This window comes from Arabidopsis thaliana, chromosome 5 (genome assembly GCF_000001735.4).
Source record: "Arabidopsis thaliana chromosome 5, partial sequence".
Taxonomy (NCBI): Eukaryota; Viridiplantae; Streptophyta; class Magnoliopsida; order Brassicales; family Brassicaceae; genus Arabidopsis; species Arabidopsis thaliana.
In genome coordinates this window covers 20,273,270-20,293,198 of record NC_003076.8, presented here as the reverse complement: position 1 = coordinate 20,293,198, position 19,929 = coordinate 20,273,270, and the positions used below count along the sequence as shown (strand labels likewise).

The 19,929-nt window shown below is 32.4% G+C and overlaps 2 protein-coding genes and 2 long non-coding RNA genes across 4 annotated transcripts; 2 read left to right on the top strand and 2 right to left on the bottom strand.

Moving 5' to 3' along the window:
- Positions 1–766: 766 nt before the first annotated feature.
- Positions 767–5,144, top strand: CLC-C (chloride channel C). The gene is made up of 8 exons (NM_124367.4): positions 767–1,261; positions 1,761–1,961; positions 2,158–2,335; positions 2,447–2,709; positions 3,021–3,290; positions 3,413–4,544; positions 4,621–4,715; positions 4,797–5,144. Exons 1-7 carry the CDS (start codon positions 1,056–1,058, stop codon positions 4,708–4,710), a joined length of 2,340 nt encoding a protein of 779 aa, NP_199800.1. The 5' UTR covers positions 767–1,055; the 3' UTR covers positions 4,711–4,715; positions 4,797–5,144.
- Positions 5,115–11,088, bottom strand: MAD1 (mitotic checkpoint family protein). Its single transcript, NM_124366.4, has 16 exons — positions 10,700–11,088; positions 10,524–10,623; positions 10,263–10,423; positions 9,981–10,178; positions 9,791–9,883; positions 9,569–9,685; positions 8,739–8,986; positions 8,218–8,389; positions 7,411–7,521; positions 7,123–7,326; positions 6,706–6,868; positions 6,328–6,418; positions 6,162–6,231; positions 5,720–5,848; positions 5,598–5,636; positions 5,115–5,513 (listed from the first exon to the last, which is right to left on the bottom strand). The coding sequence occupies exons 1-16, from the start codon at positions 10,892–10,894 to the stop codon at positions 5,424–5,426; spliced, it is 2,181 nt and encodes a 726-aa protein (NP_199799.1). The 5' UTR covers positions 10,895–11,088; the 3' UTR covers positions 5,115–5,423.
- Positions 11,089–16,152: 5,064 nt separating this feature from the next.
- On the top strand, positions 16,153–16,530 carry AT5G07495. The gene has a single exon (NR_143007.1). It is a non-coding gene; the product is annotated as an other RNA (long non-coding RNA).
- Positions 16,531–17,012: 482 nt separating this feature from the next.
- AT5G07485 lies at positions 17,013–17,502 on the bottom strand. Its single transcript, NR_143006.1, has 2 exons — positions 17,403–17,502; positions 17,013–17,212 (listed from the first exon to the last, which is right to left on the bottom strand). It is a non-coding gene; the product is annotated as an other RNA (long non-coding RNA).
- Between the last annotated feature and the right edge of the window lie 2,427 nt (positions 17,503–19,929).

The window sequence follows — 19,929 nt, the reverse complement described above, 5'->3', positions numbered from 1 at the left end:
CAATATCTGCATTTCTTTATCGTGTTTCTCCATCTTGCATGAATAAGAAGAATTGTTAAAAAGTGAATGCATACCTTGTTGATCTAATAACTAAAAAAAAAAAAAAAAGAGAAGGATCAACTGATTTACACCAAAGACATCTTAATTTGATTGGATCTAGCCAGTAGCCACCTCTCATAAAAGTTTAAAAGACTTTCTAACCAATAGATGTTGTTTTTTGTTTTGGTTTTAATGTTAAATCCAATAGATTTTGTTCTTCTCTTGAATTGTGTGATGTTTCAACAAGTCTGGCAAATACACAGTGGTTCGTATAATTGGACGATGTCTACCCTAGTTTGGGCTCATTTGGTTTCTTGTTGAAATCCAGTTTTGGGAACTAAAAATCATTATAAAATTTTAACAACAAAATTTTCATATCTAGAAACTAAATAAACACACATGAGAAGTAAGATTTCAAAAATATCTGTAATTGAGTTAGAATCAAAACAAACTTTACAAGATCATGTGAAAAAAATATACATATATTATTTTTATATAAGTATATCGGACACAGTTGTAAAATTTGAGAGAAATTATTTATGAAAAATCAATTCAAAATAATATATATAAAAAACAAATAGTTTTTTCCCCCATAAAATATCACGATTGTATACAAATTTGTTGGGCAAAAACAATACTATGAAAATTTTCATAATTAGATAATTTATTTATGCAAGTTTTTTTTTGTTATTGACTTTTTTATTTATTTAGAAGAATATATCCTTATGAAAATCATAACAAAGAAAGAGAGTTTAGTTTTGCCTAAATTAGGATCAAATAAAAAAACAAAATTCCTGACCCATACCACTCTACGACCTCCCTCAAAAAAAAACAAAAAAGAAAAAAAAACAATAAAAAAATCGACTTTTTAGCATCTGCTTGAGCGCGAGAGGTTCATGATTCCAGGAATCTCGTGCCCAATTATATAGCTTTCCATTTCTGTGGCTTTGTAATCTGATCGGAAATCGAAAACAAACAATTTTATTTTCTTAAAAAAACAAGATCGTGGAGGAGAGATGGATGATCGGCACGAAGGAGACCATCATGATATAGAGGTTGAAGGAGGAGCTTTACATGGTTTCGAGAGGAAGATATCTGGGATTCTAGACGATGGATCTGTCGGATTTCGACAGCCTCTTCTCGCTAGGAATCGAAAGAACACAACTTCTCAGATCGCTATTGTCGGAGCTAATACTTGTCCCATCGAAAGCCTTGATTACGAGTCTGTCCTTTTTCTCCCTCTTCTCTTTTCTTCTGCACATAACTTGATGTTTCGTTCTTTTTTCTGGATAAAGTTTTTAACTTTGGCAATTAGACTTTAATATGCTTAAATGTTTTCGATTAGTTTTTAAACTTCATCTCAAATTTGATTATGAGTCTATGAAGTTTTGGATTATGTAACATTTTGGGTCCCATCCCATGTATAATTTTTAAATCATAATGTTTTCATTTTTAATACTTTTGGGTAAAAATTGAAGCTTTTAGCTTTTGAGAGACATCATAGCCACTTCACCTAGCAATAGGTATGCTATACAATCTATTAGATTGAGAAAAGTGCAAATCTTTTTGGGGTCTTTATGATGATGCAATCATAGTTTCAGACTGAATTTGACTTTTTGTCTTTGTGTGTGTCTCCTACTGGTGTCTTGCCTAATTTGGTGTGAATGATTATAGCTTATGTAAACATATCAGGATCTTGACTTGGGATTTTTATTTGGCAGGATCTTCGAAAATGATTTTTTCAAGCAAGACTGGAGGTCTAGGAAGAAGATTGAGATACTTCAGTATACGTTTCTCAAATGGGCGCTTGCTTTTCTTATTGGTTTAGCTACTGGACTTGTTGGCTTTTTGAATAACCTTGGTGTTGAGAATATAGCTGGATTTAAACTCTTGCTCATCGGTAATCTCATGCTCAAGGAAAAGTAAGTCTAGCTTTTGTTGTTTATCTCTGCTTCTACGCCATTTTTTAGCACTTTCTATCCTGTTTCAGTTACTGTTTATTCACTGATTATATCTAAATTTCTTAATGGTTAATACTGTTATGAGAATTAAGGCTCACAGGGATATATGTGTGGATCAGAATGATAAATGACATCGGATGTTTCTCAAATACTGCAGATATTTCCAGGCATTTTTTGCATTTGCTGGTTGTAACTTAATTTTGGCAACTGCTGCTGCTTCACTCTGTGCTTTTATTGCTCCTGCGGCGGCAGGATCTGGCATACCTGAGGTTAAAGCATATCTCAATGGTATAGATGCTTATTCAATATTAGCTCCAAGCACCCTCTTTGTTAAGGTAAGATCCCCAAACAACTTTCCAAGCAGTCTTTGTTCATCCTGAATTTAGCATTGATGTCTTTGTTCATCTCTGTGGCCTTTTCTGATACGAAATATTTCGTATTGGTAGATCTTTGGCTCTATATTTGGAGTTGCTGCCGGATTTGTAGTTGGAAAAGAAGGGCCTATGGTTCATACTGGTGCTTGCATTGCTAATTTACTTGGACAAGGTGGTTCCAAAAAGTACCGGTTGACTTGGAAGTGGCTCAGATTCTTCAAAAACGATAGAGACAGAAGAGACCTGATCACTTGCGGGGCTGCTGCTGGTGTAGCAGCTGCCTTCCGTGCTCCAGTTGGAGGAGTGCTTTTCGCCCTTGAAGAAGCTGCTTCATGGTATTTTCTGTTTCTCTCTAACTCCTTATAACTAATCCAAGGAGTGATACCTTATGCAAGTCTAGTCATTGTAGTAGACAGACTCTGAAAGGGGAAGCTTCTCCCCAGCTAGAAGTCTTAATGCAAAAGTGCAAGAAGGTCACCATGTTTGTCTAGTTGAAAACATAATGTATCCAACATGACTTCTTTATGCAAATGGAAGTTAGTGAGCGAGGAAATCTAAGTGATACATAGTGTAGAGTTTAGACGGTTTGCGTATATTGCTATATCCATTTGGAAAAGATTATGTCTCACTTTTTTAATATCGTTAGGTGGAGGAATGCCCTTCTCTGGAGGACATTCTTCACTACCGCAGTTGTAGCAGTGGTCTTACGAAGTTTGATTGAGTTCTGTCGCTCTGGGAGATGTGGACTGTTTGGGAAAGGAGGTCTCATCATGTTTGATGTAAACTCGGGACCAGTGCTATATAGCACTCCAGATTTGCTAGCAATAGTATTCCTTGGAGTTATTGGTGGTGTGCTTGGAAGCCTTTACAACTACCTTGTGGACAAAGTCCTCCGCACATATAGCATTATAAACGAGTACGTCATTTCTCAACAAGTTAACTCTTTCATAAAGTCATTTTCCAACGAGTTACTCTTTCATAATATCATTTCTTTGCCTCTTTTCGATTTTCTTAATTTGTTCTTTCCATAACTTGCAGGAAAGGTCCGAGATTTAAAATTATGCTTGTAATGGCAGTTTCCATTTTGAGCTCGTGTTGCGCATTTGGTCTCCCATGGCTTTCACAGTGTACTCCATGTCCTATTGGCATAGAGGAGGGAAAGTGCCCTAGTGTAGGTCGATCCAGCATCTATAAGAGTTTCCAGTGTCCTCCAAACCATTACAATGACCTTTCCTCCCTACTTCTCAACACCAATGATGATGCAATCCGTAATCTTTTCACATCCAGATCTGAAAATGAATTCCATATCTCTACCCTTGCCATCTTCTTTGTCGCAGTGTACTGCCTTGGCATCATAACATACGGCATAGCCATACCCTCTGGGCTTTTCATTCCTGTCATTCTTGCTGGAGCCTCTTATGGACGACTAGTGGGTAGACTGCTGGGTCCAGTATCTCAGCTTGATGTAGGTCTGTTTTCTCTGCTCGGAGCTGCTTCCTTCCTTGGAGGCACAATGAGAATGACGGTCTCTCTATGTGTTATACTGCTCGAACTTACAAATAATCTCCTAATGCTGCCACTGGTGATGCTTGTACTCCTTATATCAAAAACGGTTGCAGATTGTTTCAACAGGGGGGTCTATGACCAGATTGTAACAATGAAAGGACTGCCTTACATGGAAGACCATGCAGAGCCGTACATGCGCAATTTGGTTGCAAAGGACGTAGTTTCTGGAGCTTTGATATCCTTTTCGAGAGTTGAAAAGGTTGGGGTAATATGGCAGGCTTTAAAAATGACAAGACATAATGGTTTCCCTGTAATTGATGAGCCACCTTTCACAGAAGCTTCTGAGCTATGTGGGATTGCCTTGAGATCTCATCTCCTTGTGCTTCTCCAAGGGAAGAAATTCTCGAAGCAGAGAACAACTTTTGGTTCACAAATTCTGAGAAGTTGCAAAGCCCGTGACTTTGGTAAAGCAGGGTTAGGTAAGGGGCTCAAGATTGAAGATTTGGATCTAAGTGAGGAGGAGATGGAGATGTATGTTGATCTCCATCCCATCACTAACACATCTCCTTACACTGTGCTTGAGACTCTGTCTCTAGCTAAGGCGGCTATTCTTTTCCGGCAACTTGGTCTTCGCCACTTGTGTGTGGTGCCTAAAACACCAGGGGTCAGTCTCTTTCTCGCTCTCTCTTCCTCTCGCTAGACTTGTTTATGTTTCTAACGCGTATGTTTTCGTATTGCAGAGACCGCCTATTGTTGGAATACTGACAAGGCATGATTTCATGCCGGAACATGTCCTGGGACTCTACCCTCACATTGATCCCCTCAAGTGAATAAGGTTAGCCGTTTAGTCTTCGTTGTTGCCTGCATTTGGTTGCTCTAATTGTTTTCTAAATCCAATTGGCACTTGTTCTTGCAGGTAATAAAGAATGGAGAAACAAGTACGTGAGAGTTCTCTAAAGATCTACAATGTAATAATATGTGAATATCAAAAAATTAAAAGCCCAGATGACCAATGTCACTTAGGCATTTATTTCAATTATTCGTTGAGATTGATTATGGAAAAGCAGGGGAAGGATGATTGTGTAATGAGGTGATACAAGTTTTTTTTTTTTGGGTTTTGGTTTTCACAACATTTATTCAAAACAATAAATAAAAACTAAACATGTAATTATATTATAAGTCGATATCAATTTTGCTCTAATCTTCTTTACATGTAGGTAGTCTGTGTATTATTTGTGTTTTAAATTCATGGTTATATAAAAATCTGTTTGCTTGATATTCAAGTGTTACTGTTTTTGGTGACTATAAAGTAATAAACGCATAATCAGAGAATGACATTAGATATTCTTTCTGAGTAAATCGAAACTAGTTTCTTTCATACCAAAATAGAGTTACTGACACCACAATTATAGCAGACATAACGAACCAGAGGTAGACATAGATAAGGCCAGTGTTTTAAGCTGCGGCTTTCGAGTTTCAGTTTCTATTCAGCAGGCTTTAGAAATATACAAAACACAGAGTTGGAAATAAGGACGCAGTGCTCTCAATATAGCGTCCGACGGTTGAATGATTCCATCGTTAAGTTGGCTGTAAAAGCTGGAATCGAGTTGAATTTCCTGATGAATATTTCTATCTGCAAGAAACACACAGAATGAGTTTTTACACTTCACTGAGAACACTGCGCTTATGAAGGAAGAAAACTATGTCTGTACTTTACCTGCTTCGCTATGTCGCCCTGAGAGGCATACTCATTGTTCTGAAGGAATTAAATCAGTATCAGTTGATTAACTGATTCAAATGCAGCATATCAAAGTTATACAATTTACAAGAATCACTTACTAGAATACTGGTGTTTCCTGACTCGTATTCAAACTCGAGTTTTTCATCATCACTTTGAGCATATATAGACTGGAGAGTAAACCGAGTCACTGGGATTCCATTGGGACGCTGATGTTCGTCCATTACAATCTGCCAGAGTTTTCAAAAGGAATTCACAAGTTTACAAGTTCTGTAGATGAATAAGACTCTTTGATCATCTATCTACACGAATAACGGAAGGTAAGGAAAACTATAGATAGCAATAGCTGAATCCCTCTTTGCAACAGAAACGCGCAGTTCATAGACCGTAAAAAATGGACAAAAGTACGAACATTACATTTTACAATGTGATAGTCAACATTCAGAAAACTGAAATATCCAGAATCATTGCCTTCAGGGAACCATTGTAATGCTAAAGAATAAAATTTGAGTGCTACGACATAATTATGAGCAAGTGGCATACCTTATAACCAAAAAGCTCACAACAAGCCCTTCTAAACACGGAAATTCTATCAGCAAAAACAGTTTTGTACCTGTTTCATAATTCATAGGCTCCACATATGTTTTAGTATGGGAAATCAAGGTCATATTTGCACAAAGGACATGTTAAACATTTATCAGTAACAAACCTCTCTTCACGTTTTTCAAGCGTAGCATTTTGCTCTTTTAGTTGAGCAATCTTTCCAGTTATATGAGAGTCAACTAGCTTCCCAGCATCTCCTGAATATTCATGAAAAAGAATTTACAGTAAAGCATATTTAGTAAATAAGAATAACATTTTTGAAACACTACAATATTTCTTCTCAAGTCCTCCGGAGGCAGATCAACAGAAAGATTTTGGCCCTCCCTTTTATTCTCGGAAACATAGAATATGATGTAGAGAATAGGGTCACAGAGAAATTAAGGTATGCTTCTCCAGTGAATTTTGTGGTGAGAGTAAAATTGAATGGTAGACTTGTAGCAAACTCAGTATCAAAAACAGGAAAGGTCGACAATCAGAAATTTACCAGACTGGCTCTTTAATTCTTCAACAGCTTGAAGTCTTTCTTTTGTCTTCTGTAACTCAGCTTGTAAAGCCTCTATTGTTTGTTTTGCCTCGTTTTCAACACCAAGAGTATTCACCATGCGCAAAACCCTTGTATTTGCGGCAGAATAATCACCATGACCCAGCTGCCAAATATATGTTACTGTTCAGATCAAACTCTAGGGTAGAAGTTAGAGGTCCTAAATAGCATTTCTATTCGCTTTTACAATAATAAAATCTTCCATGAAACCTAAGAAAAACATAAGATGCAGGACATAAAATTCGCCATTCACCCTTAAAAACTTTTATTATTCATTTCGACCATGGCAGATGAAAGTTCCATAAGCAAATATTTTCTTTGGCAATCTTTTTTACAAGCACACATCTCTAGCATCTGTACCTTTGACTCCAGTAAAGAGATCTCAGAGCGAAGACGATCACTATCCCTTTCCAGCGACTTATTCCTCCTTGCTTCATCAACTAGTTTCTCATTTAGAAGTTCTATTTCAGTACGTTGACGATTATTGACATCCTTCAGTTGATTTAGATCCTGCTCTAAATCCTTAATATAGTTCTCCTTCTTTGCAAGAGAAGATTCAAACCCCTGTATATATAAGCAAAATAAGCTTTATGCTTCCAACAAAAAAGAAGGAAAATCTTCAAAATAAGAACTGTGTTATTCTAGAACCTGAATAAGGGCTCCATCTGCGGCTCCAGACACAGATCCTTCACTGTTTGACTTCCTTAATTCATTAACAACAGCTTTCAACTGTTCTTTCTCCTCCGTGACCAAAGTGAGCTTTATTACAAATTAAAGCTCTGTTAGTAATAGTGCAACAAACTGATAGAAAATTATAAAAAGTTACCTCCAATGAGACACTATAAACTTAATTCCCTTGAATTGTGATAGATTCATGATTAAATAAAAAGTTGTTTGCAACAAATTCTATACTACACACATTATCTCTTATCCTGAAAGGACACTATATTATGGATAAATCAACTCATCATAAATTCGTGATAGACTCATGTTTGGATACGAAGGAATTTGCACCAAAATCTAACAATTGAATACACTCATTAGGAACAAACAGACTTTCCCCACATATATAGAGATATTAAATCTGTACTAATTGATAACAAACCCAACGTGAACATCCAAAAATACTAGGGATATTATCCTATGAATATCGTCTCTAACTATATTACTTCTATCAGCTTCTTATGAATGCATAGATCAACAATCAACATGAAATACAGAGCTGAGCTAGTATATATCCAAGCAAAGACAGTGAACCTAGAGAAACCAAGCAAACAATCAATAAACAAGAATAATGAATATAAAATGATGAGCATTTGAGTGTCACCAATTGAAAATGCTATCCTTTATCTCTCGAGAATCAAAAATCAACTTAAGAGGCTTTAATTGATGCCAGCAAAATAAAAGTGCATTTGTGACCCCTTACAGAGCACCAGCAACAATTTTCAAACTTACCATTACTTCAATTCTCTTCACGTCTGTTTTGAGAGCCTCAGATTTCTCTTTCGCTAATGCAGCCTCACTTACAGCATTCTGTCTGCCAAGTTGTATAGCCTCCAGTGTCTCCTCCAGTTGTTTAATACGGGTACTTGCTTCCCCAATCTTCATAGTGCTTTGAACCACCTCACTTCAAAGGCAGAAACACAAGTCACTAGGAAGTATCATAGATACATGTGTTAACTCAGAGTGCTTGGTAAACTAGAAATCAATACTCTAGATGCTCACAGACACATTAGACCTGCTAGACTAGCAAGCCAGAATATCTGTAAAATATAAAGCCATATCTGGACAAAGTGGTGTTACAGATGTCTCTGATAAATACTATCTAGTTCACCTATAAAGTCAGGAAAATGCCCCGTAACAACTACCTCAGTCTCTCCGCACAGAATATTTCATGGCAGGCATAATTATTTGAAACAATATCAGAAGAAGACTCTAGTGAAAAGATAAATTCTGTATAGATCATGTTGACATACTTCTGTAGCACCGAGAATCTCATAACTATGTCATCAGGACAGGACACACCAGGAATGTCATTTAGCAATGACTTCCAAGAGGACAATTCATTCTCCAACTTTTCCATGCTTAGCTGCAAGTCATGAAATTTTGATAACTCTGACTCTGCCCTCTCCCTACGGCTTTGTTCTTCTAATAAGTTCACATTCAACAACTCCGCATCTAAATGCCGTGATTTTAACTTTCTAGCTTCTCGCACTTCAGCTTCCTGATACAATTATCAAGAATCAAAATCGACAAGAAAAACAAAAACTAAATAGATATTACATGGAAAGTATAGAAGTCGAAAATAGAATCTACAAATAGTACATGTCTTCAAATGATGAAAAGTATGTGAGTCGAATTTACGATCAAATTAAAATTTGACTTGCATAACTAGTGTTACATGAAAAATACATCATTCTATATTACCTCACTTTTCTTGAAAAGTAAACTCTTTTACTTATGAATTGTCTTAGATAGCCTAAGTAAATAAGACGACCATTTTAAGAAAAAAAATTTAACGAGTGTTTTGAGTAAATTTCAAGTGTTTAAAAACTTGCATAATCTCTCTCCGTGATTTGCTGCTTATGAGAGTAATCAACAGAAAATAGAAATCATTGATTCTGGGTATGTAATGCAAAGTTTCTCATGGTAATCAAGAACGAGTACAGCTTCTATTGGTGAATAAAACAGAGAGTTATGATCAATGTCCTGACCACTTTCATACTCATTTTCAATAAATGATTCATCTTATGTAACAACTTTGTAAAATCATTACTCGGGTAGACTAAGAACTGGTAAAACTTACATAGCGTTTAAGTTCTTCCTGAAGATGTTTAACCAATACACTGTTATCTGAAGAAGATGCTGCCTCCGAAGTGAATGACGATAGCTTCTTGTCTACTTCAGTCTTTTCTTGCAAACACTGCATAAAAAGAATCATATGAGAAAGCAAAATAAATTACCAAAGCAAATGATGACTTATGACTGGTGTTATTATTATCTAAGATGCACGTCAAACATAGCTTACCTCGTCAAATATCAGTTTAAGATGCTCCAGTTGTGATCTTAAAAGATTTGATTCCGTCTCAGCATTTTGTGCCCTACATTGCATCCTTTCAAGCTAAAAGCAAAGGAAAACAGGTGCAAATACGATAATTGCATGAGAAACCAAAAACAAAACTTCAGTCAAGCTATCAAGTTTCTTAATCGATACTTACATCTGCACCAATCCTAGCCACAGAAAGCTTTGCTTCTTTACCCAGTTGAGCAATATCATTGTTGAGACGTTTCTTCTCCCTGTCCACACTTCCAGATAGCTGAGTTAGTTTATCCTCCAAAAGTTTAGCTTTTTCCTCAGCTGTTGCAGCAGAAGACTCCGCTTTCTTTCGAAGGTTCATTTCATTTTGAAGTTTTACCTATAAGGATTCAGTTAATGATACTGGCACCAATGACACCAAGTAAAACGAGAAATTTCAAGTCAATTTAATAGTTAGATCAACCTCCAGTTCATGGCAAGATTGTAGTTCTTTGGTATACCGCTCTTGAGAATTGTTGATCTCCATAAGAAGCTGCTCCTGAAGCATTTTCTCACGCGCTTTAGCAGCAGCAAGCTCTTGCTCTGAGTATAAGAATTTATCTCGAAAATGCTTTCTTTCAGCATCTGTTGTAGAATATCAAAATCAAATTCGTTAACAACAGTTAAAGCAGAGACATTCGGAATCAAGACCTTTGTAATTTCGAATTCACAAACGATCTCTCACCTGCTTCGGTGAAGTTGGCATTAAGAGTCTGTAATTTGGTTTTAGATTCCTCAACTTGTTTCTCTGCTGTGCTCAAGGCATCTAGAACATCAGCTTTAACCTAACAACAACAAGAACAAACCTCAGATTCGCTAATCTTCGTGAGGGGATATAGATAGATAGGTATAAGTAGTGACCATTTGGCGGCATTGATAGGTGCAAAGATGTTGATCCGCCGAATGATCATGAGAAGTTTGTAGCGGAGCAGGAGCAGGAAGAGGAGAATCTTCGTAGATGATTAGCTGATTGCCGGAACCAGTAGCGCCGGTGGGGAAGGGGCTTTCTCCGGCGTCGGACCTGAGCCTCTTCGGCTGCGGAGTTCTCAAAATCATGTCTGCGTCGAGAAATTAGGGTTCCGTTCTCCGGGAAGCGAGAGAAAAATTATTAGGATTTGAAAATTGAAATTGCAGAGGCGCCACTTTTTTTTCTCGAGTTTGATGAGAGAGCGTAAAGACGGAGGAGCTAGGCCGTGGAAGAAACTGGAAAGGCTTTTCACAACTATTAAATTATTAATCCTTTGTTAATATGTGTCTATTTTGATATATGATTTTTTGCTTTGTTAATTAATGTCTTATACGAAATTTTGTATGAACAAGATGATCAAACTGTTGATTATAATTTAAATCTTTATAAATTTTGGGTTATTAGATTCATCCTACTATATTATTTGGGAAGTACATTTTAAATATAACTTTAATTTTTGTAAGTAATTACATAGGTATGTCATTAGAAATAAAATTTTAAAGAGTAAATTAATTTATCTCTTTGAGGATTAAAAAGTCAAATACTAATTTAATTAATTAAATTTAATTAAAAACGAAATACATTATTAATTTCCAAAAATAATAACCAATCAAAATCAACATATAAGATTTGATATCTAAATTTTAATTAATTTAATTTAATTAGAAAAACAAAATACATTATTAATTCCCAAAAAAGTAACCAATTAAAATCAACAAATTAGATTTGATATCTAAATTATCATATTAATTTTTTATTAATTATTATAGTTTACTTCTCATCTTTATATGATTCTATTTTTGCCGAAAAATAATATCATCATTATAGAAAAATAATTAGAGTTTTTTCGCATATGCCATAATTTGAATTTTTAAAAACGAATATAAACTGTTCAATACATGAAAAAATATTATAACGGGTGAAAAATAGATTTAAGAAAACTTTCTACTGAGTAACATGTCATAATTTGAAATATTTATATTCAATTTCATACATATTATATTGAAAATTTATAATCTTATATACTACAATAATTAATAACATATTAGATGTGATTCAATTTTTAATACAAGCTGGAAAATCCTAGAATTGACGGGATTAGATCGATATTAATACAAGATGGTATACTACAGGTGAAACTCTTAAATTAACAATCAAACTACAAGTGTATAATCTTAAACACTAAACAATATAGATAATATCAAAAAATATATACAACTCACAGTTTACTATACATTTAAAATCAAATAAAATAATATCATATATTTTTAAATCATCTTTACAATAAAAGTTTTTAGTTGAACTAAAATATAAGCCTACCTGCGGTATACTGCAAGTTAATATCTAGATTACAGGGCTTATTGGATCTAAAGACAACTCATCAAAGATTTCCTAAACTGAAGCAAAATATACTGAATATTCAAATATCTATCTGTTACCAAATTATAAACAAATAAGTTCGTAAAACAATTTAATATTTTATATACGAAATCAACTAAATCTTAATCACATAAAATTAGCACAAAAAAAAAGTATTCAACAATTAAAAATTTATCAAATCTCTATATAAGTTTTGATACTATATTCGAATAAAGTGTAATATACCTTTTCAATTTGTATTCTTTAACTAATTTAAGCGAACTAATATATTTGCTAATCATATACCTATCAAAACCGACTATCGTTTCTTATCTCTATAGTATATTTGCAAGACTTTTTTGGTGGATTTGGATAAAAGTGCATATCGTCCTACTATATTATTTGGGAAGTACATTTTAAATGTAACCTTAATTTTTGTAATTAATTACATGACAATGCCATTAGAAAAATTTAATCAAAAACAAAATCTTTTAATGACATCATTAAGATTACCAAAATCATTTAACGACAATATTCATCTCTTAATTATAGGGCTTATTGGATTTAAAGACGGGTCATTAAAGATTTCCTAAACTGAAGCAAAATATACTGAATATTCAATTATCTATCTGTTACCAAATTATAAACAAATAAGTTCGTAAAACAATTTAATATTTTATATACGAAATCAATTAAATCTTAATCACATAAAAATTAGCACAAAAAAATATGGTACATTCGGGTCTATAGTAGTTTTGCAAGACTTTTTTGGTGGATTTGGGTAAAAGTGCATTCGGGTCATATGGTACATTCCCCTATTAAATAAATATGGTGCACTCCTATGTTATTAGCTAAAATGTTTAGATTATAATTCAGACTTATATCATAAATAAAATCAATATTAATAAAATAAATGGCTTTTTGGCAAGACGGATTTGGAGGAACGGGTTTTTGAATCAACATTAATAAAAAGTAAAATATAATTAATCCACCGTTTCAATACAGGTTAAATCTTTGATTTATTATTTTTAATAAAAAAATAATATATATAAATACTTAATAATAATTATAAACTGTAAAAATATAAATATTTTATAAAAATAAAATTTGCAAGTTTTAATATATATTACTTTTAAAAAATAAATCATCTCGCGGTATATTAAAATCTAGTACTCTTATAAAGTCATTAAAAGTGTAGTGTTATTCAATTAAAATAAAAAATCTTTAATTGTTAATAATTTAAATTATTATGTTATAATATGTAAGCTCTTGTAATCAATTTGTAAGAACCATTGTATCATATTCATAGAACTAAAACTCTTTTTTATTTAAACATTGTTAATGTCATAAAATCGTAAGCATTATTTGGCTGCTTCTTAAATTTTTTGGTATTTTTAAAATTCTAATGGAAAAGTTTGAACATTTTTTTGGCTAATTTTAAAAGTTTGTGATTTTCTTGGCCAATTTCTCAATTTTCTGGTATCGATGAGCATTTCTTCTAGTCCTCTTCATAGCAAAAGTGGAAACCTCTATTATCTATATATACATTTTTTTCAGCCATTTTAATAAATAAATCCTGGATTTGGACTTATTTACAACTCAATGCCATTAGCATTAAATCTTTTTTCCAAAATAATTAATTTTATTTTAAATTCTTGATTGAAATTGTCAACCACATTATCAATCAAATTTAATCCAAACAAACTTTAAGTCAATCCCTTAAAATTAGCATAAACATATTTGTTAACAATATTTTAAAACAAAGTTTTTTGTTAAAAAAAATATTATTCTTACTAAATATTTTTTGTTTAAATATATAAATCATGTATTTGAACTTATTTACAATCTCATGACACTGACATTAATTATTTAGGAATGAAAATATTTAATTAAAAATTTAAATCTTCTAAATCCTTGCTTTTAGAGTTATTATGTCATTACCTAAAAGGTTCAAAATATAAAAAAAATAAATATTATTATTTAAATATTAAAAATTTATAAAACATTATTAATATTTAAAATTATAAAAAGTTTAATATATCATAAATTTTAACATCTTTATATAATATATAGAGTTTAAAAAAATCTCAATTCTTTCCGTCATATTTTGTGATTCAAAATTTTAAAAATAAACATATATTAACCAATTGGCAAAAAATGTGTGAATTTGAACGTCCCACATCGACTAAAATATTTAGACAATGATTCATAAACATATCATAAATAAGATTAACATTAATAAAATAATAGTTTTTTTACGGGACGGGTTTGGCGAGACGGGTTTGGAAGGACGTTACTTAATAACAATTGTAAATTATAAAATAAAAATATTTTATAGATAGATACAATTTAAATTTTTTTATATATACTAACTTTAAAATATAAATTGTCTCCGCGGTGTACCGCGGGTTAAAATCTAGTTCTGTAATAAGAATATAAGATTATTACTACATTGAAGCATTTCTTTTTCGGCCATGGATTAGTTCGGTGATCTACTTGTAATCCTCATAGTTCTGCAGCTTGATATGGGTTTTCTCGGCCTAAGACTAATAATTGGCTACTACTATACACATCAACACTACTAATTGGGTCTAAGACTAATTGTCTACTACTATCCACATCAACACTACTAATTGTTTACTACTACTTATTGTGTACTACTAAGTTATTTTGAGCACTCTCAAGCTATCTACATCAACTTTTTAAAAAAACTCTCAATAGGTCATTAACTCTTCAGAATTAGCCACGTCATCCCAAAAAAGTAGAAAGAAATCGCCTCTTTCTCTCTCCATAAGAACGTATCATTCTCTCCTTGGTTGCCACATGGGAGGCAAAGCTCAATTTCACGGGTTTTCCTAAATCAGTTTTTTTATTATTAAGGCTCTGTTTGTTTCATCAGTCAGATGGATCATCTCGATGGAGATGAGTTTTGATGTTCGTTTAGTGCAAAAAACGGTTCATTCAGATGATCCATCCAAATGAATCATTTGGATGAGTTTGAAAATTTAGGCTAAATTTTGAAACTCATTTGGCTGAACTTAATTGGATCATTTGGATGTAGATGATTCAGTCAAAATTAACAAATGACAAAAATACCCTAATTATTTTAATTGATTATTTAGATGTATTTTTTAGATAAAAACAAATAGACTTAAATCTTATTTTCCAATTATTTTTTAAAAAAATAAAAAAAAAATTTCCGCTAAAACCGCAAAATCAAAATTTTCCGATAAAACCGTAAAATTCCGTTTTCCCGCTAAAACCGTAAGAAAACGTTTTCCCGCCAAAACCGCAAAATCGTTTTTTTCCCGCCAAAACTGTAAAATTTCGTTTCCCGCCAAAACCGTAAAAACACGTTTTCCCGCCAAAACCGCAAAAATCATGTTTTTCCACCAAAACTGTAAAATCATTTTCCCCCGCCAAAATCATAAAATCATGTTTTCTCGCCAAAAACGTAAAATTACATTTTTCTGCCAAAAACGTAAAACGTAAAATTACGTTTTTCCGCCAAAAACGTAAAATTCTGTTTTCCGCCAAAACCGTAAAATTCTGTTTTCCGCCAAAATCGTAAAATCGAGTTTTCCCGTGAAAACTGTAAAATTACGTTTTCCCGCAAAAACCGTAAAATAAATTTATAAATGTAAAAAACTATCATTTAAAATTTATTTACTTTTAAATTTTTTTTAGATTAAGAATTAAAATTAATATGTTTACAAGTAATAATAAAAATATAATTAGATGAAAGCATTGGTATTTTAGGTATTTGTATTATTACAAATTATTTGAATGGAGATAGAGATAAGCAAACGAACAACATGTCATTCGGATGGTCCAGTTAAAGGAACCTACTAAAAATGAAAAGAAAAAGAGTCGAATAAATCATCTAGATGAACATGTTGAATGGATTAGTTGGATGGATCTGTCAAATGGAGAAACGAACAGGGCTTTATTATTATTGGGAAACATCTTCTAACTCCCTATCAGTTACGCTGAAATTAAGTCATACCCCCATCAAAAAACAATGTGAGCTAAATTTATAGTCGACGTGGTGCCCTTAATAAATAGTATTAATCAATTTCTGGAGACTATGAATCATGCAATCGCGGGATATGCGTACTGCTTTCGGCACATAATCCAACTCCCTAATTAACTTCATCACGTAAGGTACATGTATGTATGTCTTCTCTTCTCATGTCTTTTACGTTAAAACCAGAAGACATAAAGTATCTAGTTCATGGTTGGGGATTCGACTTTGCACTCATTGCAAGCAAATCCTCCACATTAGAGGACGATAATAGTCAATCCTCCACATTAGAAGACAATAGTACTTGAAATAGGTGTTTGTGAGTAGCCAAAGGTCCATTCCACCAAAAAAAATAAAAAACATGTTACGTCAACATTGTCCTCATATTTTTAGGTAAATCCATTTCACTTGGTATTTTTATGTCCATTTTATCTTTGCTTAATCAAATTCATTTAGTAATTGATATGTCCACTTAAAGTTTTATTAAAATGATTCTTATCTTGCCATGTTCGTCAAAGACAGTATGTAGTCGCTTGCAATAGGCAAACGAACAACATGCGCTTGTCGCTCAAACAAACATGGTCCTTTTATAATAAGTTGGCTAATTATTTAGTCTATTTTGAGAAGTCATGTCATGAGTAAAATATGAAGCATAACTCCAGAGGTAGATACATCATGCTTTAACTAAGTCAATCGATTTCTTTAATCAAGATCTGACCAACTTTCTTTCCATTTTCCCATACTGTGTTTTGGTTTGTAATTAAGTTTGAGGATCACAAGTTTACAACTCTATATTTTTTGGGTGTATATTCTATTCATATTAAAAACTTTGGGTAAGTGTAAGGCATGTAATTAACATTATTTTGGTTCTTCAATAGTTATAAGCAATATATGATTAAAAACTGGGACTTGCCTTGGCAGTTGCTTGGAGGAAGTTCCGTAAAGGCTTTTAACTATCCGGCTTGGTTGCACACAAAGAAAAAGCTATCCCTATTTATTTTCCATTTTTCTTATCGCGCGTCCTCACCTGGAGTAAAATTGGAAGTTGTAGAATCAAAATAATTTGTGAACTAACTGCTAGGATGTGTAGGATTTATAAGCATGATAAGAGTAAGAGAAGGCTCAAAAAAGACTCCAACAAAATGGAGAAAGAGATAAACGGAACAAAAGAAGGATTAAGACTATGATGTGGAATAAGAGTCGGTCATTACTTACACTTGATTGTTACAATTCAAATACAATATATAGTAGAATAAGATGAGAGAAGACATAGAGATACTTTGTGGTTGAGGCTAGAAACATAGACACGAGATAATTACAAAGGAAAAGGGAATGGTGAAGAAAACATTATCCTATTACATAATTAGTCATGAAAAAGTAAGACATCTAGCTAGAGCAACTCTAGCATCTAGGTTATAATGGTAGAAAACAAGCATAAATGATGTCCTATGCTTTATTTGATAAACAAACAATCAAGATTATTAGAGTATTTATGGTTCCTTCGAGATTCAAATATTCGAAAAATACTTGTATAATTATTTGAAAATTCCTTTTCTGGCACACAACTATAACTCTGTGTACTAATAATTATTTGCAGGTACGTAGCAAATAAAACCAATTAACACTAATAATGCTGATTGCACTTGTCATTTAATCTTAAAAATACCCAAATTGTCCTTACTCTAATCATTATTCTTCTACTGCACACAGGCTATGAATGGAGGCAGCGGACAAATCGGTCTAATTTGTCTGCGGTTTAGTCCATCTCATTTTTTGGACAGACAATAAACCGTTGCGGACCAAGTTTATTTGTATGTCAAAACAGTCCACAGATGGTCCGCTGCGGTTTTCTTCTATTTTTTTTGGTCCGGACCACTTCGGACTATAATTGATGAATGGTAAATAAAAAGCGGTCTAATCCGTAGACGGTTTTGTCCGCCTCAACCGTCGTAACCATTCAAACCCACAAATAAGTATTTCATCTATATCATAATATTTTATTTATCCATAAAATGTTTCCAAATTCCCCCACTAAACTAATTGTACTCGAAAGGGCATTAATTTCTCTCATTTTTTTTTCCACAGTAAATGCAATGGATGCGCCTGATGTATTGTATACCCTAGATATGAAGATGTCCAAAAAACTAATAGATGAGAAGCTGCTAATTGTCTAATTGCATATGCTGGAGTATTCTTTAACGAACGCCGTGAGGCATAAATGCAAGCGTTGACAAAAAAGACTAACTTAATTAAATGCAAGTAAGCTTCCATTATTTGCATAATGTCTACCATTTAAAAAAAATTCTGAATCGAATTTTAAAATTCTGAAAACGATATTTCCGGGAAGACTTTGTATATAAGTTATTTCCCTTGTTTTAAATCACGATTACTTGTGACGTCTTTTACAAATATACATATATATTTTTGCAGGAGTTTTTGGTCACACTGTTTTAATTTTGATCGTTAAATATTCTCGGATCTTTTAAATCTATATAAATTTTTGCAGCAGTTTTTGGTCACAAATGTTTTAAATTTGGTCGCTAATGTTTTAGTGTTATTTGGCCGAATTTTTGACCTGGTTTAATTATATTCGGATCATAAATAAGTTTTATGTATCCAATCATTGATCCGGTTTTATTGTGTTTAGATCCTCGATAACTATAATTAGAAAATCTATAACAAAACGATATTAATTCTTAAAAACATTAATTAAAAAAACAAAAACAATTTAGAAAGTTTCTATTTCTACCAAAAATATTAATTAAAAATTAACTATTTAATTACCAAATAAATCGGAAACAAATATAAGATATCTCTAAACTAGGTATTTCCTAAAACCTATCTACCTAATTTAAACATACCTTAGTCCATATAACATGAGACAAAGCATCGCAGCAATCGCTTAATATATTATTTTCTTTCACTTTTATTTGATTTTATATTTAATTTATTTTGCATTCTTTTCAAAGTTCTTTAAATGGACATATATTACTCAATTGACGAAAAAATAATATGTGTATAATGTCTTACATTGCTTAACAAATTAGACCATGGTTCAGAGTCATACTATAATAAGGACCAAAATGATTCTGAGTACGAATAAACATGAAACTTGATTTATAAGACGTCCAAAATTAAAAGTATTATCCAGTTTACTCCGGTTATTTATTTCAAAGAATTGAAACTTTTTAAAAGTTTGAATATGATAAATATTTGAATTTATAATAATTAATAAGAAGTTTAAATATGATAAATTCATATTTAAACTATATACTACGAGTAAAATCCTATAATTGACGGATTTGCGTCGGTGATAAATACAGGACAATATACTACAAGTGAAATCATAGAATTAACAATCAAAATATAATTATCCAATCTTAAACGCTAAACAAAAAAAAATATTAACGAAACAAATACAACTTAAAATTTAAACTTTTTTAAACGCACCTTGATTTTTTTATAAGAAGCTTAAACATTCTAAATATTTTAACTTTATTCTACAGGTGAAATTCTAGAATTGATTGGTTTGAGTCATAATAATATGGGACTGTATATTAAGAATGAAATAATAGAAATAACAATTAAAATATAATTATACAATCTTAAACAAAAATAAAACAGATAATATTAACAAAAAGTATGATTTGAAATTTAATTGTTTAGAAAACACATATCGATTATTTTATAAGAAACTTACATTGTTAACATTTAAAATTTATGTTATGGATGAAATCTTAA